Source organism: Mixophyes fleayi, chromosome 3 (assembly GCF_038048845.1).
Source record: "Mixophyes fleayi isolate aMixFle1 chromosome 3, aMixFle1.hap1, whole genome shotgun sequence".
NCBI classification, from domain to species: Eukaryota; Metazoa; Chordata; class Amphibia; order Anura; family Limnodynastidae; genus Mixophyes; species Mixophyes fleayi.
Genome location: NC_134404.1, coordinates 272,094,957 through 272,113,367, shown reverse-complemented (window position 1 = coordinate 272,113,367; position 18,411 = coordinate 272,094,957). Strand labels below are relative to the sequence as shown.

General features: G+C 40.7%; 1 protein-coding gene across 1 annotated transcript in view; it reads left to right on the top strand.

Annotated features, from left to right (window-relative positions):
• Positions 1-18,411, top strand: part of ADGB (androglobin) — a 259,425-nt gene that overhangs the window by 76,300 nt on the left and 164,714 nt on the right. Inside the window, exon 9 of the mRNA XM_075203593.1 lies at positions 635-757. Coding sequence (XP_075059694.1) covers positions 635-757 — 123 coding nt within the window. The remainder of the gene's footprint in view (positions 1-634; positions 758-18,411) is intronic.

The following is an 18,411-nucleotide window of genomic DNA, read 5'->3' as shown; positions in this document are numbered from 1 at the left end:
ATAGGTCAAAAATATGTATTGAACTAAAAATGTTGCAACTGATTCAAATGTAATATATTTTAAGGCGATGTATGGAATACATGTCTTGGCTTTCCCTGCTAATTAAAATTGTTGCTTAAATTCCACAGTAGTATAATTCATAATTCATGTTGTATTTTAAAAGGAGACATAGAGGGCAGATGTCAAGTACTTTTGCTAGAAGACACACATATTAATGAAAACAATCAGTACAGTGAGCGGCATATTTTCACACTATAAATGTACTGTTGTCATATGTTCCTTCCATCAAGAAAAATGTTTTGAGTTTCTGTCATTACATTTGAATCATGCATATCCCAGAAATAATAATGCCTTTATCAGTCCCCTGACATTCTTATCTTTTTGATGGATTTGTTTGCTATTATTTTGTCAGAAGATAATAAAAACACATTCAGAGCCTGTCCCAGCAGTAATTATCATTATAGGATCATTTTTGCATAACGTAATAAGTGCAAAGCGGATTAGCACGATGAGAGAATTCTATTGCATTGTTTTCTTCTACATCAAGCTATATGCCATTATTTTACAGGTTTACTTGCTAAAGTAAATGTATTTTCCACTATTTTACGGTGGTTATCCAATTTTTATGTTACAGAGAAATCAGACTCAAAGGACACTAGGAAAAATAAAGGAGACAAAGAGAGAAACAGATCAGCCCTTCATTCTGCACGTCCTCCTTCAGAGTTATCAAACCCTCTTCAGCAGAACCGCCATGAATGTAAGTCGCACAATATAAAGTTTAACCATCTTTGTACAAAGCAGACAGTGTGTATTACGATGGCATGTTTCATGAATTGAGTAGCTGGAACTGGCCACATATAGATTCTTGAACTGGTTTGGCAAATTCTAAAATTATAAAGGAATCAGAATGTCTTACATTTTAAATTAATTTAAAAATATTGAGCTAAATTCAAGAGTGTCTAACAGGTTTGAGTCTATTGGATCATGTTTGATCCAACAGACTCAACAGACTTCTTAAAGTCGTTGAAGTGTAAATTTTGAAGGGGCAGTATAGATATTTAGGCGTAGGATATGGAAATTGTAAGTGAATGGAATTTGATAGCCTTTCAACCAAAGCAGTGGGAGACGTGGTGGTATTGCATACCATTGTTTACCAGTCTACTTCGATCACTGATCACAGTTGTCATTGAGGATTGTTTTTTTAAAAGTTTGTAAAAGTGTTTTTTATTAGTTAAAAATTTTATTTAATGATTAAAAATACTAATTTAAACCACAAACGCAAATACATTTCATTCGAATCAGAGTCTGTTTAAGCTAGTGTGAACATGTCTGTGGCCAGTGCTCGAATTTCAAACCACTTCAGTCATGAGAGTATCTGCACAAGCTTGTTTGGTTAAAATAATATCATATGTAGAGATGGGCGGGCTTGGTTCCCAGAGAACCGAACCCACCCAAACTTTGGCTATCTGAGTACCGAGCCGAGCAGGCTCGGTACTCTATCGCCCGCTCGGATTCCAAATCGAGGCCAAACGTCATTGTGACGTTGTCGGATCTCGGGGCTCGGTTCTCGCGATAATTGAAAATTTTAAATACCTGCCTCCACAGCAATCCATCGCCATTTGGCAGAGGGACAGAGCAGGGCTGATTAGAGCAGGGACAGAGAATATACCTTATTCTTCATCCAATTTTGATAACAAGTGTGATAACAATTCTGATTACAATTCTGATAACAATTGATAGAGAAGAGAGGAGGATAGAGGAGTCTTTTTTTCAATATTTGGCACTACAAGTGCTTTGGGATGTCCCCCATTCTTTTGCATTAATATTTCTGGCTGTCAAAAGTCCTGTTTGTCAGCAGTCTAAAAAAATAATTTTTAGCACTCCCAAGTGCTTTTGGTTGTGTCCCCCTTTCTTTTGCATTAATATTTCTGGCTGTCAAAAGTCCTGTTTGTCAGCAGTCTAAAAAAATAATTTTTAGCACTCCCAAGTGCTTTTGGGGTGTCCCCCATTCTTTTGCATTAATATTTCTGGCTGTCAAAAGTCCTGTTTGTCAGCAGTATCTAAAACAATTTGTAGAACTACAAGTGCTTTGTGCTCAGAATGGATTCAAAGCAGTCCACGTATGAGCAGAATGAGCAACCAGGTTCTGTCACCAGTCCTGATGGTAGTGTTCCCAGTACGTCATCTGGGAAAGGCGATGTGAAACTACACAGTCTTTTGAAATCAGTCAAAAAAAACACACACCAAAATTTTTTTTACTGTGTTGAAGCGAAAAAGAAGTCTAACTGAGGAAAAGTTAAGTGCCGATAACATTTTTTTGCCAACATTCCATTCTACACACGCAAAGAGAGAATGAGGCCTTCACCTTTCTCTATTAGTGGCAGATCCAAAAATGTTACCGAGCCTACAAGTGGTGCACAACTACTGTTATGCGTCAAAGCCGAGCTGCAAGATAACAGTAAGGCATTAGAGGATAATGTTTGCTCTGAATCAGAAATGACACCAATCCCTGTGGAGAGTCTATCCAACAGTGGGATTGCTAATCGTGAGCATTCTGTTAGTGTAAGCATAAAGAGGGGCCTTTTCAGCAGTTCTGCTGTTGTGTGCCTGAACAGCCCGAGTGTAGCCAGTGATACACAAATTGAGGATGCCACTTTGGAATTAGAAGAGTGGGAGATTTGTGTAGGCGACGAGGGCGCAAATGATGATGTTGATGATTATGATGCAGACAGATACCAAATTGCCTTTCTCAATTTCTATTTATATTCTAGATTATATAACGGCTGAATAGTTTTCTATTTTACTCCTAGTGGAGAGGGGATCTGATGCAGACAGATACCAAACTGCCTTTGTCCATTTCTTTGTATATTCTAATTCTACAGTCTATGCAGGCTGCTTTTTTTCTATTTTACTACAAGTAGATGGGGGGGGGGGCTGATGCAGACAGATACCAAACTGCCTTGGTCCATTTATTTTTACTTTCTAATTTTGCAGTCTATGCAGGCTGCTTTTGTTCTATTTTACTACAAGTGGATGGGGGGGGGCTGATGCAGACAGATACCAAACTACCTTGGTCCATTTATTTTTACTTTCTAATTCTACAGTCTATGCAGGCTGCTTTTTTTCTATTCAACTACAAGTGGAGGGTGGGGGGGGGGGGGGGCATAGATAGCACCAAACTACCTTTGTGCCTTTATTTTTACTTTCTAATTCTACAGTCTATGCAGGCTGCTTTTTTTCTATTCAACTACAAGTGGAGGGTGTAATATACACCCAAAGACGATGGCTGCATTGCCAGTAGGCTAAGATGAAGAGGAAGACAATCAGGTTTGTGTGCAGAACTAAGGACGGCCTACCAGGGATTAAACTGTTTTCTTCCTAATTTATTAGCTTTAGAATTACCTTACTTATCCAAGAAACAGGTGGAGCACTAAATTAGGTTATTTTATGCCCAAAAACATTGATTTTTAAACAAAATTGCTAATTAATATTGATGCATTACATATAATGCAGCTGTGTTTTAAAATGAAGGAAAGCTGATTTTCACCACCTTAGAGGTGATGAAGGACTTTAGGTAAGGGAAGAGAGGATGGAGCAGTGTAAAAGGCTGCACGCTTATGGTCAATATCATTGTCATGAGTGCACGCTCTCACTTTACCACTACTTCACCCCCGTCTCCCAACATACACAACTTATGGCCGTATAAAGTGGTCATCACAAGGCTAATATAGAGGACAGAGTTTCCTTCATATTTGCCTAGATACATAGAGCTCTATGTATTTAGTTTTTTTTAGTTTGTTTTTACTAATTTTACTAATTGTAGGGTTTGTACTGTTTAATAAATATATGCCTGCTAATGATTTAAAGCTTTCATAACAACTGGAGCAGAGATTTTATATAGTGAAGATGAAATTGTAGTGACTACTACAGTATCACTTTCTGCCATGATGTTGCATTTCCATCAAGCAATATTATCTGCAGTGTCCTATTATCAAACTGAAAGGAAACTGGTTTCCTTTTAAATAAAAACAAACCAACAGCTGTGCTATATTGAAAGCTGTTTCTGGAAAAAAAAGGGCACTTATAATTAGCCAGCTGCGTGGGTCTATGTTGTGGACTTGTTTTATGTTTTGATGAATTACAGTAGCTTGATTTTTGGAGAAAGGAGCATTTTATTTAAGCACATCAATAAAGCTTTGTTGTTTTTTATTATGTTTTAAAGTCAAGACAAAAATTCTCAATGGGGAATCAAATGCTTCTATACATGCTGTGCTGTTACAGGACTTTATAGCTGAACCAGACCTAAACATGGAAGTAAACCATTCAGTCACATTTCAAATTTTATCATAACTGTTTCAGCAATAAAATGCCTTTTTTTCAATATCCACTGTAAAAAACTAAAAAGGGCACCGTTTCCACCTACTACTACAAAATATGTGACATATTGCAAGTAAAACTAGGCTGTCTATTTACTATGGGAAGGCAGTAAGCATTATTATGTATCACTGCAAATCATTTATATAAATAGATGATGATGATCTATCCGCAGATCATCACAGCCTCTGTGACTATTATTATTATTATTAATTTTTATTTATAAGGCGCCACAAGGTGTCCGTAGCGCCATACAGGGACAAACAAATTACCTACAATGGAAGACAGCACAGTACAGTAAACAGTAAGCACAGTAACTCAGTAAGCTCAATGCACAGCTAGAGAGGGCGGGGAAGGGGGAGGGATGATCCGCAAACGACGGGGCCCAAGAAGGAGGAGACAGGGAGACCCCCAGAGGGGGGAGGAGGGAGCAAGAGGGGACGGGGGGTGGAGGACCCTCGACTACTCCACTATCCTGTGGTAACGCTCTGCAGATTATTGCTACCCGTTCTGTAAGTCTTCTGCACATCTAATCACAGAACACTGCTACCAGTCTCCAGTTTTACCTGTATGCTCGCTTGCTGTTCCTTACTCTCAGTACATTGGTTCTACCGTTGCCCTGGGAAACTGCCTCTAAGTCTCTCAGTTATTGAGCTACTTCTCATCCGTGGCATCTTCAGTTATTATATTGGTACTCAATACAGCCTTGCTCATTACCCCCTAAGAGAGCCCAGAGCTAACTCCCTTGTGGGAGTCCCTGGCAAACACCAACCTCACCGTCAGACTCCCCGGCTCTCGGGTGGAAATATCACGTGAGCCAGCTGTACGGGCAGTCCTCTGACCCTAACTCAGTGACACAAGTGCAGAGTCTAACGCAACCCAAGTGTTCACCAGGGACCCCCGCAAGGAGGTATGGACATTGCTGCGTGAGGTACACAGGTCGCAGTTCTCCCAGATAGTCACCAGTGCAGTTTGTGAGAGAGAAGAATGGTGGGACAGTCCAAATCATGCCAAAAGTAGCACAGTACAATGGAGATAACCAGGAGAGTAGTCAAAAACGAGTCAAGGGTCAAACCAGAATGGGCAGAGCAGTACAAAAATGGAATCCACAGGAAAGGTCAATAACAAGCCAAAATCCATTCAATTTCTTCTGTGCAACTGAATAGAAAACAAATATGGTGTAATATATTTGGACTAGATATTCATATAGTATAACAGCCAATTCCAGCATAAATGTAGGCAATCATCCTCCATGTGCATGTGATGTGAATAAGTAAACAATTTATGAACAATATTCCTCTAATCCGATGTGCTCAACCACCGTGCCAAACCAGGCTATAATCAAATATCAATCTCCTTCTTCTCCACAAGATGAATATAGCATTTATTATCTTGTTGAGAATCTTAAAAGGAAGACAAAACAACAAGTCGCAACACCTGGCATAGTATCTTTTGAAAATCTTTTTTGAAAAAAATAAACCAAAAACATTACACTCACATGAATTAGAAATTCAAGTTACGTGAAGCAAATTATGCCCTGATGGAAACTGTGATAAATGTAAGCGGTCAGTGTATTTTTGACTCCCAGGTTCTCCCGATATTAAAACAATTCTTCACAGGAAGTTCGAAGAGGTCTCCACTACACCTCCTATATCCCCTGCCAGTGTTTTTCAACCCTCAATGGTTGTTTTACAGGTTTGATTCTTGCATGCACACTCATTACGTGCTCCCATTCCCGATTAAAGGTCTTTTTCGGTCTGCACCCACTTTGTGGATTTCCCTCCCTGAGCAAGACTTCCAATTGCTTCCAAACCTTCAAGAAATCTCTGACGACTCACCTATTTAGGCTTGCTTGCCACATTCAAAAGCCATTCCTTTAATCTCCACAGGGGAGGAACTACTCTTTTTTTTTGGAGGAGGCATTAGCAGAGGCACTCTCCTCTCTACCTGTTGTAATTAGACCCCAGATTTCTGGTGGCATTATAATACAGAGTCCCTACCCCCTCCCTAATCTCTATTAGTGTAAAAATCAGTGTGGCCAGTGCCATCCACCAATCAGAGTACTGCTGGGTATGACACTGGCTTCACCAATATGCAATAAGTGACACTTAACCACTTAACACATTGCTCAAATTCCTATGTCCCTATAAAATTGTAAGCTTGAGAGCAGGGTCTTCTTACTGCTTTGTCTGTCTGTTAATATCCAGTCTTGTGTTATAACTGTGTTTGACCCCAATTGTAAAGCGCTGCAGAGTATGCTGGCACTATATAAATAAATTTTAATAACAATAACTGCACCTGTCCCATAGTGAGTTAACAAACACATTAGAATGGTAAATGAGAAGGCTTCATTTGTACCCTGACCTGTACTCCCCCCCACCCCACCTGCCCATCCAAGGGGCAGAGGAGTTATATTTATAACCCTTCAGTGTTGCACTTCTATGTCGGAAGAACCAGGAAAGTAAAATTCTAATTTCATTTCAGTTACTTTTATCATGCAATACAGTGAGGCTGGAGGCCCTGCTGGTCAGTTTGGTCTTTGGGTGCAGTCAAGTATAAATGCAGGTTGCAGGTTTGTATGTCAGTCACAAATGTTGGTCAGGTCAAAGTCTAGTAAATCAAACTCATATATGACTCTAACATATGGCAATATATAAATAAAACAATACTAACATATGAAATGTGTTCATAATTTAAGAGTATACATTTTGTCTAGATTGGTTGCATATAAGGAAGGGCATATTTTCCAGAGCAACATTATGCAAATGTAGCCATCTTTAACACAGTAAGATTTTGAAAACAGCAATTACGGTATTGTCAGATGCTTCTTAAGCAACTGGCAAATTACAGATTGACACAATGCCAGTGGCAGTACGTTGTGTATATCTGTGAAAAGACAGATGGCATACTTGTAGCCAATTCATACAACATGAGAGATATATGTTAGCAGAGCAATGTGTCATGTTCAAATAAGAGAAGAGTCAAAATGCTGTGGCAATGGCCAGACAATGCCACATGTTTTGTTGCGCAATAAGATTAATTATGCTATGGCATAAACCTGTACTTCATCTGGATATTATATATAAGCTGTTTTTCTGTTGTTTTTTCCTTATTCAAAATATATTTCTTTATTTTATTTGTTGTAAATCAAGATATTTATTTCTAACCTACCGCTAAATATTAATAATAATAACATTAACTGTTTTTCTTATCATTTACGTTTATATAAATGACTAGTTTTACAGCATGTTAAGTTTCTTTACAAAAAAGTAACAGATTTTTTGCTTTTGGCAAAAAAGGGATATAACATCTTGCAAGCTGGACCTACGACTCATTGAATATTTGTATAATTTAATTTTGTGATGGAGGAAAAAAACACCTGAGAACATTTTCTTTGTGGTGTACAATTACATTTATTTATTGAACATGCATAAATATGTTTATATTGTGAAGTTTGCTGTCTTGTCAGCTGTTTAAAGTTTGTATTGTACATTTTTTACTGGAATTATGCTGTGAATTAGTAACAAAACAATAATTAATACTTAATAACCTATATGTAATTATAATAGATCCTATAATTAACGGGAAACTCACTTCAATAATTTCCTTTGCACAGAAGGATAACATAAAACTATGTCTAACATATACATTCCCATGTCCATGCACTAATAGCCAGACGCTGGCTAGCAAAATTTGTATTACTTTTTTTGACACAAGCGTAAATATAGGCGAATATAATAGTATTTTCTTTGCTGAATTCAAGCATCGTTTTAGAATGTCTCTATCATATAAGGATAAAGTAAGTAAAGTTTGCAATATTATGTTTATAAACAATACATACACAGTAAACGATTAACTCACTTAAAATGTAGAAGTATAAGATTTTCTGCATTCCTTTTAAGGGTCCAACAATAGTCAGCCAGCATACTTGGACTCCTCTTGCCCTGATACCGCTTTTCCATTACGAAAATATCCTGGTGGAACCGTTTGCCATGTTCATTTCTGACTGCTCCATGATTTGAATGGAAGAAATTCAGTCCAAGAAATGGATTTTCAAAGATATGTTACATCTTGTAGGATTGTCCACTATTTTTTTGTAGTTGTCTGCCTTATGTTTCCTTAAAACATTCTGGCAAATACTCTTGAAAGACTCCCATGCAGTTTTTTCAGCCTGTTTCAACTGACCATCGATACTTTCATCTTGAATCAGTTCTCTTATTTAAGGTCCTACAAAGAATCCCCTCTGATCTTTGCATCACTGATTCTCAGGAATTACTTTATCATAAGACCAAACTTTATATGGAGTGGAGGTAGTGTGGCAAGAGCCCGCTACTGCTGAAGCACACGCGAACAACTTCCTCCTTTTTATGTAGTTTTATTGTCAGGATGGTAAAAGTTTTGACACCATACGAATTTCACACCGATTCTGGAGATGCTAACCGCTAGCTAGACAAAAACCAGCTCTCTAAAGACCAGCCAGCTTCCCCAGCGTTGGTCTTCCTGAACAAATGATACAAGCAATGTTTTATACATGATACTCCTCCCCCATCCCTAGCTTGATGGGCAGGTGACACACCCACTTTCCCTTTAAGAGGACTCCCATCCATGGTTCTGTTTGCACTGACACAGACACACTCTGTTTGTTTGCTGTGAGGAAGGAGCTTTAAAACCATGTGAGTTAACCAAACTTTAAACTATTGTTTGTCACACATAAATCTTTACCTGGTTTATCATCAACCTAGGTGCATAATTGCACCAATGTTTTACTCTGCTTGCATGCTTTCTCTGCATCTTGTCATCTAAATGGTTGCTATATCTGTCATAGCTATGTTCATGAATTAGAGTTATAATCTACCACTCCACTACATTTGTTAGATTCTGCCCCGGGGTTCCAATCTCCTTACTGATCAACATTCACCTTATCCTTTATTATTATTTAGGCAGTGTGAGGACCGTACATCCTGGTGGATTCTTTAAAAATTACTTAGGCAGATTGTTGGAACCAAATAGCAGTTTATTCTGTAGATGACAATACAGGCAAGTAGATATCATCATCATTTATTTATTTATATAGCGCCACTAGTCAGTCACCAGGTAGATGAATTCCATACAAGCACAGCTCATTCCTGCGACGGAAGCGCAGTTCCTAGTCACTAAATCACCCCCATACAGGCCAAAGGTACAGGTTATGTACCTTTTATTATTCTCACGGTGATGAAGCTTATGGGGGCCAGTTTAGGATGGTAGCTAGCTTGTAGTAGGTAGGGAGATGATAGTGCTAACCCAGCAGTGTCCTCCCCTTGGTGGCTGGTGATCCTTGATTCCCTGTGGAGAGGGTGCCTCACAGTCTGGCTCAGGGTACTATTATGCAATCACCTTGTTGGCCAGGTATTTTGGTATTTGATATATGCTCATTGTTTAGCCCAAACATCTTGTTCTGTCTTATCCCTGAGTAACTACTCAACCTGGCGACATTTAAGAATAAACCTGTCTAACATATAATCAATAGCATAAATACACATGGAATATAATAACATATGTTAACAGACGCACATGAACACAAATTACATTAAACTGTAATGCATCAAGATAAGGACAGTTCAGTACACAGAGGCGATGGAATGCAAGTTCCAAACTCACACAGCGTGATTTTCACAGGCATTAAAGAAGATGGTGACAAATTTCATATAGTTCATGTCAACATATATATGAATACTTGATATCAATCACAAAAGAGGAACCTAGCTCTCACTTTCTCCATGTATCACATGGTTCGAGCAGACCATATACTGTATATGCATTAGCTCCAGGAAAAAGACACTGATCATGTGGCAATGCCTCAGAATAGAGTTATGGACTAAAGTCATCAACTGCATTTAAAAAAAGGTGTGTGACAAATACCTCTGTATTTGCAGGTTATGTGTAATTTTGGGCTAAAACTGAAAGACATGACAAATAGGGTTATCTACTATATAAATGCCTAGTGGCATGTGTGGAAAAAAAACCAAGCTGCAGCGCCACCTGCTGGGCAGAGTTATACACTGACCTATATATTTCTTGAAGGAGAAGTGACAGTTGGGAGTGGTTGGTGGTTGCCGGGGGTGACAGTGGGGAGTTTTTAACACCTTAAGTAGCTTGATGAAGGATGCGGCGATGAAGATGAAGGATGAGGTGATGGAGAAAAATGATGAGGTGGTGACGTGGACAAAACCACGTTAAAAAAGGGTGCTTGCGTCAGGAAGTAAAGCTCTTCCCTTGAGGAGGCCTGGGCTAGGCCCAAATGCATGACAAGAACCTTTTTAACACCTTAAGTAGCTTGATTTGACTAGAATGCATGAGTATCATGCACGGGTTAACTTGTATAACAATATATTACAAATGTATTTATTTATTAACCAAGGTTTGTATGGCCAGGATGTGAATGGTTCCTGGTAGTCCAAATATCTGGGATGGGATCAAATTGGTCAAAATTGGGGCACAAAAGATTTTGCATACACTTGTAGAAAATACACATTACAGTTTGAGAATCTGGAACAGATGGACAACAATTTGATATTGAGATAAAGCCTGTTAGATTAAACCCATGGGCACTCATGCAATTTATTCATTTATCCTATTAACGTATGTGAATGATGCTCCTGCATTGTTAATGTTATTTAATATATTGATTATAGATTGTACCTTGATATGTGATGTGTTTTCAGTGCTCCTCTCCGTTATTTCTTGCTAATTTTTGCTAGTGCACAGAGGATAATTTGTATTCAACAATGTGCTTACAATGAGATAGGCGATGCGTGTTTATTTGTTTACTGTTTTATTGTTCTTTTGTAGCTGTTGTTTTAGCTGCAATGTTTGTATGGCTAATGTATAAAATTTCTTTAAAACAGCAAAAAACATTGGATTAAAAAAAGATATAAGAATTTTAGAAACTACAGAAGAATTCTGTTACTATATAAAAATGTGAATGCTTTCCTGCAAGTCACTCAGGGGCAAACACAGGATTTCTAGTGAGGCGTTTTCGATAAAAAATAAACATGTGCTCCAATAATAATAAAAATATAAAAAAAATTATATAATGTAAAAATGTATGTTAAATAAAAAAATAAGGTATAAATTAAGCTATACATTGAAAACCCTGCATCCTTTAAATAAATTATTCTTGAACATCTTACGAAAATAATATAATGTAGTACCTTGTAGAGTGGTGCAACAGAATAAATACTAATCTCCCACTGACATTCAATTAAATAAAAAACATTACAATTAGTGTTACAGTTATTCACCTCACTGTCAGCAGCCAAGAAACTGCAGAATATCACAGTTTACTGCATTTTCCTTTTCTCTAAAGTCACAGAAACACAATAGCCAAAAGTGAGATCAATCATAGTAGCCATTTTGATGAAGCCAAAGTTCATTATAACATTAGTATTATTATTATTACCTTTAATATATAAGGCGCCACAAAGGGTCCGCAGCGCCGTACATGACATATGCAAAAAACAGTGACCCATGACACAACATGATACAGAAAGAACAAAAAAAGGAAGAGCAAAAATATATACACACACACACAGGTAACATGGTAATTCAAATAAATTTTATTTCAAGGGACAATGCGTGAAAGTGATGGTAGAAATCAGCGAGAAGTAGTCCGAAGCTTAAGAAAACAGGGCTAGGAAAGCAGGCCAAGAGGTACAGGGGGTGATGGAATAGTAGAAGAAGCACACAAAGAAAGAGGGCCTTGCTCCTGAGAGCTTACTTCCTAAAGGAAAGGGGGAGACACAAATAGGGTGGTACTAACTGTGGGAGAGAGCCAGGATAAGGGAGTCAGGAGGAGGACTGATAGACTTGAATAAAGAAATGAGTCTTAAGGGCACGCTTGAAGCCTTTGAGAGTAGATGCTACCCTGATGGAACGTGGAAGATTGTTCCACAGCTGGGGAGCAACCCAGGCAAAATCCTGGAGACGGTAGTGAGAAGAGGTGATCAGTGAATTAGTGAGGTGGCGGTCACAGTCAGAGCGGAGGGGGCAACTAGGAGTGTAGGTAGAGATGAGATTGGAGATGTAGGGAGGGAAGGATTGATTAAGAGCTTTAAAAGTGAGGGTGAGGAGTTTAAAGAGAGGGTGGGGTAAGATGGGACTGCTGGGAGATGTCATGATGGATAGACTCAATCTTAGAGGTGCAGTGGGTAGCAAAGTTGACAGCGGAGAGCGTGGGGAAAAGTGGGAGAGGGGGAGGGGAGAGGAGGGAGTTGAAGGTGGCAAAAAGCCGATGGGGGTTGGAGGATTGGGAAGAAATGAGAGCTTTAAAGAAGAATTGTTTAGAGAGCAATAGGGCCGAACTGTAAGAGACAAGTATAAACTTGAAGTGGAGAAAGTCAACAAGAGTGCATGACTTTTTCCAGAGCCGTTCTGCACTGCAGGAGCATTTTTGAAGATAGCGGGTAAGTTTTGAGTGCCACGGTTGCGGCGGGAGCAGATGAAGCTTGATTGTGACAGCTAGGCAGACAGAGGCAAGTGCAGTGGTAAGAGTGCGATTGTAAAAGGAGACAGCCTCATCGGGGCAAGAAAGAGTGGTGATGGGGGAGAGGAGCGAGCCCAGGGAGGAGGAGAAAGTAGTGGGATCAACTGTGTCAAGATTACGCCTGGTGAGAGTAACCTTGGGGGATGAGGACAGGGAGAGGGGTGGAGAGATGCTAAAAGAGAGGAGATGGTGGTCTGAGAAAGGAAAAGGTGAGTTAATGAGGTCAGAGACAGTACAGAGGTGTGAGAAAACCAGATCAAGGGAGTGGCCACTGCGGTGGGAGAGAGAGGAGGTATATTGAGAAAGACCAAGGTGTCACGGGCACTAGGAGTCTTTGCCCAGGATATCACCAGATGATGGACTTACCAGAGTAATATAGCTGGTACTATGGTTCTCTGGTAGCAGGGTGACAACGGAACAGGAGAAACAGCAGATGGTGAGAGAATGCTCAAGGAAAGTCTATGACTAGCAGCAACTGGTAATGAGTAGATGAATGTACACGAGGAACCAGATGGACAAGGAAACGTGAGGAGAGTCAGTGGTCTGCGTATAGCAAGTTGTACCACTGCTATAGTGAGGAGTAATGTCCAGGAGTAGCGAGGAGGTAGTGAGAGTCAGCGGTCTGCATATAGCAAGTTGTACCTCTGTCTATAGTGAAGGAATGGAATCCAGGTGAAGGTAGGTAACGGGGAAGTCAGTGGTCTGCGTGTAGCAAGTTGTACCACTGCTATGTGAGAGGATACTTGAAACTGGTGTCACAGGGAACAGGAGTCAGTGGTCTGCGTCAGCAAGTTGTACCACTGCTATATATATGTGAGGAGGGGCACGAGGAGATGAATGTAAAGCAGAGTATACACGGGGCACACAGAACTTGATCCCACGATGATATCCACAATACAACAATAACTGACAAGCGCTGCTTGAAGTATACAAAGTCACAATAGCAATCCAGGCAATATTAGACAAAGTCAATGGTAACAATAGCTTCAGTGGATAGGAGGCTCCGGAGAAGAACAGAACTCAGTCCAGATGGATATGCAATACAAAAGCAAAGTCGATGGAAAGTATGCATACCGCGGTTCAGGAGAGCAGGCTGTCAGAGCGACGTGCAGGGATACCTGAACGGCTGAAGGACGGCAGGAGGAGAGACCACTGGAGGGTGGAAGCGGTAATCAGGTTGGTGCAGCGCACGGCAGGTATTCCAGAATCAACGAAGCAATACTCAGGAAGCAGTAGTAAGTGAAACTGGAAACATGATGAACACGGGAGAGTTGAGGCTGTCTGGTATCCAGTAGTAGTGGTGGAGGCAGCGGAGAGAAGGCACGCTGAACACGGGAAAGTAGAGGCGGTCTGGAACCCTGTAGTAGTATCGGAGGCAGCGGAGTGCTGACACAATAAACACAGGAAAGTTGAGACGATCAGGAACTCTGAAGTAACGGAGGCAGCAGATAGGAATCAGCTGAGTACAGGCACGATGAACACAGGACAGTTGAAACGAACAGGAACTCTGAAGTAACGGAGGCAGCAGATAGGAATCAGCTGAGTGCAGGCACAATGAACACAGGAGAGTTGAAGTGAACAGGAACTCTGTAGTAGTAACGGAGGCAGCAGATAGGAATCAGCTGAGTGCAGACACGATGAACACAGGAGAGTTGAAGTGGTCTGGAAACCACAATAGCAGTAAACAGAATTCAGCAGAAGCTGAATACACGAGGAACACAGGAACACCTTCAGAGGCTCATGGGGAATAAGACTCCAAGATCAGGCAACCAGGTAATGATCACAGGTGGTTTAAATAGGGAGGGTTGCCTGATCATCCAATCAATTAAAAGCAACAGGTATTGAAGGCTTGATAAGGGCTGCACATGCGCAGACCCTCAGGATGGCGGACGGCCACGGTTCCTGAACACACGGGAAATGGCACTCACAGTCCGGTGAGTGACAGTACCCCCCTTTTAAAGGTGGGCACAGAACACCTGGAACCGGGTTTGTCCGGAAACTTGGAATAAAACTTCTTAAGAAGAGCTGGAGCGTTGAGATCTTCTGCTTTGATCCATGACCGCTCTTCAGGACCAAAGCCCTTCCAATGAACGAGGAAACGAAGAACTCCTCGCGAAATTTTTGCATCCAATATGTGAGTAATCTCAAAGTCCTCCTCTTGATGAATTTGAACTGGCCGGGGTGCTGAAGGAGGGACCGAGAAACGGTTGATGATAAGAGGTTTGAGCAAAGAAACATGGAAGGCATTGGAAATACGAAGGTTCTTAGGTAGTAGAAGTTTGAAACAAACTGGATTTATCACTTGAATGATCCTATACGGACCAATAAAACGAGGAGCGAACTTCATAGATGGGACCTTCAAACGAATATTTTTGGTTGATAACCAAACACGATCTCCGATTTTCAGTGGTGGAATAGCCAGTCTCTTTTTATCTGCAAAAGACTTATATCTGGCAGATGTTTTCTTTAAACAGGTTTTGACCTGAGACCAAATATTTTTGAAGGTCTGACAAACAGTCTCTACAGCAGGAACTTGGGTGGGAGGGAGGGCAGGAAATTCCAGAAAAGACGGATGGTGACCGTAAACCACAAAGAATGGAGTTTTAGAAGATGACTCATGATACATGTTGTTATGAGCGAATTCAGCCCATGGAAGCAAATCTACCCAGTTGTCTTGGTTGGCTGACGAGAACATCCTTATAAAAGTCTCAAGATCTTGATTGACCCTTTCGGTTTGTCCGTTTGATTGAGGATGGTAGGAGGATGAGAGTGATAATCGGATACCCAAGGTCTTACAGAGGGCCCGCCAGAATCTGGAAACAAATTGTACTCCTCTATCTGAAACAATCTCGGAAGGACATCCATGAATACGGAAGATTTCTTTGATGAAATAATCAGCCAGAGTAGATGAAGAAGGTAAACCGGTCAAAGGAACGAAATGTGCCATCTTCGAAAATCTGTCCACCACTACCCAAATAGTATTGCAGTTTTTACTAGGAGGAAGATCAGTAACAAAGTCCATACTAATATGGGTCCACGGCTTGGAAGGAATGGGTAGTGGTTGAAGCAAACCCGCTGGAGTTCTGCGGGGAGTCTTAAACTGGGAACACAAATCACATGCAGCCACAAAATCTTTGACATCTTTCCTCATAGAAGGCCACCAGTAACTTCGAGAAAGAATTTCAAAGGTCTTGCGTTCACCAGAGTGTCCAGAAAAACGAGAAGAGTGAAACCACAAAAGGATTTTCTTCCTAAGAGCAGGAGGCACGAGGGTTCTCCCAAATGGTAGCACCTTAGTGGAAGAAGCAGCCAGAGAAACAAATTTGGGATCTAATATAGAGTGGTTGGGACCATTTTCAACGTCTGAGGACGTCACAAAAGCCCGAGATAGGGCGTCTGCTTTTTTATTTTTTGCAGCTGGTTTGAAGGTTATGATTAGTTCAAAACGAGAAAAGTAAAGAGACCATCTTGCTTGACGAGGATTCAAACATTGAGCAGACTGTAAATATGACAAATTTTTATGATCAGTAAAAATTGTCACAGGATGACGAGCTCCCTCCAACAAATATCTCCATTCCTCTAATGCTACTTTTATAGCCAGCAACTCCTTGTCCCCGATGGTATAATTCTTCTCCGCAGGCAGAAGACCCCGAGAGTAAAAGGCACAAGGATGAAATTTTTGTTACTCCGATCTTTGGGAGAGAATGGCTCCTAAACCAACATTAGAGGCATCTACCTCTAGGAAGAAGGGAAGCGTCACATCAGGCTGTCGAAGAACAGGAGCAGAGGAGAAGGACTCTTTGAGAAACTGGAAGCCTCAGAGGACCATTGTTTAGTGTTGGCCCCTTTACGAGTTAGGGCCACAATAGGAGATGCAATTGAGGAAAAATCTTGAATGAAGCGTCTATAGTAATTGACAAAACCTAAAAAACGCTGAATTGCACGAAGAGTAGTTGGCTGAGGCCAATGTATCACAGCATTCACCTTTTCTGGATCCATCTGAAGACCAACTCCGGAGACAATATATCCCAGAAATGGAATCTGGGGCAACTCGAATGAACATTTTTCTAACTTGCAGAATAATGAATTTTTCCGGAGTCTGGAAAGGACCTCTGCCACATGTTGATGATGAGAAGGCAGGTCCTGCGAAAAGATCAATATGTCGTCCAGATAGACGATGACACAAACATATAACAAGTCCCGGAAGATCTCATTAATGAAACCCTGGAAAACAGCGGGGGCATTACATAACCCGAAGGGCATTACTAAATATTCATAATGCCCGTCTCTGGTGTTGAAAGCTGTCTTCCATTCGTCACCGGACCTGATTCAAATTAAATTGTAGGCACCACGAAGATCCAACTTGGTAAAGATCCGGGCTCCCTTGATACGATCAAATAACTCAGTAATTAATGGAATGGGATACCGATTTTTGATAGTTATGGCGTTAAGTCCACGGGAATATATGCAGGGGCCTAATGACCCATCCTTCTTTTTTACAAAGAAAAACCCTGCTCCAGCGGGAGAGGTAGAAGGTCGAATAAATCCTCGCTGGAGATTCTCTTGGATGTATTCCGATGTAGCTTGAGTTTCAGGTAATGAAAGTGGATACACACGTCCCCTGGGAGGAGTCTTGCCAGGTTGAAGATCAATTGGACAGTTCCACGAACGATGAGGAGGAAGACGTTCAGACTGAGTTTTATCAAATACATCGGCAAAAGAAGCATACTGAGGAGGAAGTCCCGGTGAACAAGGTGAAATGGAGGATTGCTGTATTTTGAGAGGAACGACTTGAGAGAGGCAACGATGATGACATTCAGGCCCCCAAGATGTAACTTGAGGAGTGTGCCAGTCAATCTGGGGAGAGTGACGTTGAAGCCATGGAAGGCCTAATACAATCGGACTGGTAGTAACAGGAAGAATTAAAAATGAAATTTCTTCCTGGTGTAATACACCAATTTGAAGGGTTACTGGAGACGTACTCTGGGTGATGAGACCATTAATAATGCGTGATCCATCGATAGCAGTCACAGTAATAGGTATTTTCAAAGTAATCACTGGTAGGGACCATTGATTCACGAGGGATTTAGAAATAAAATTTCCTGCAGCTCCAGAGTCAATAAGTGCTTGGGACTTAAAGGATTTGGTAGCAAAGGAAACTGTAACATCAAAAGCACAAACTTTTAATTTTTGAGAACATGGAGAGGACTCCAGGGACCCTAACTTCACCTCTCCAGAACTGGTTAGGGCCTGGCATTTCCCGATTTTTTTTAAGGCATGAATTGAGCATATGAGTAGAATCAGCACAATAGATACAAAGTCTATTTTTTACTCTTCGGTCCCTCTCCCTTGAAGTTAATTTGGAGCGACCTATCTCCATGGGTATCGCCGGAGATGAAACTGGGCGAACTTGAGGGCTTGAGCGAAGAGGTGCTTTAAATGAAGTTGTTTTTTCAGACTCTCTTTCACGAAATCTCATGTCTACACGGTGGCAAAGAGAAATCAAATCTTCT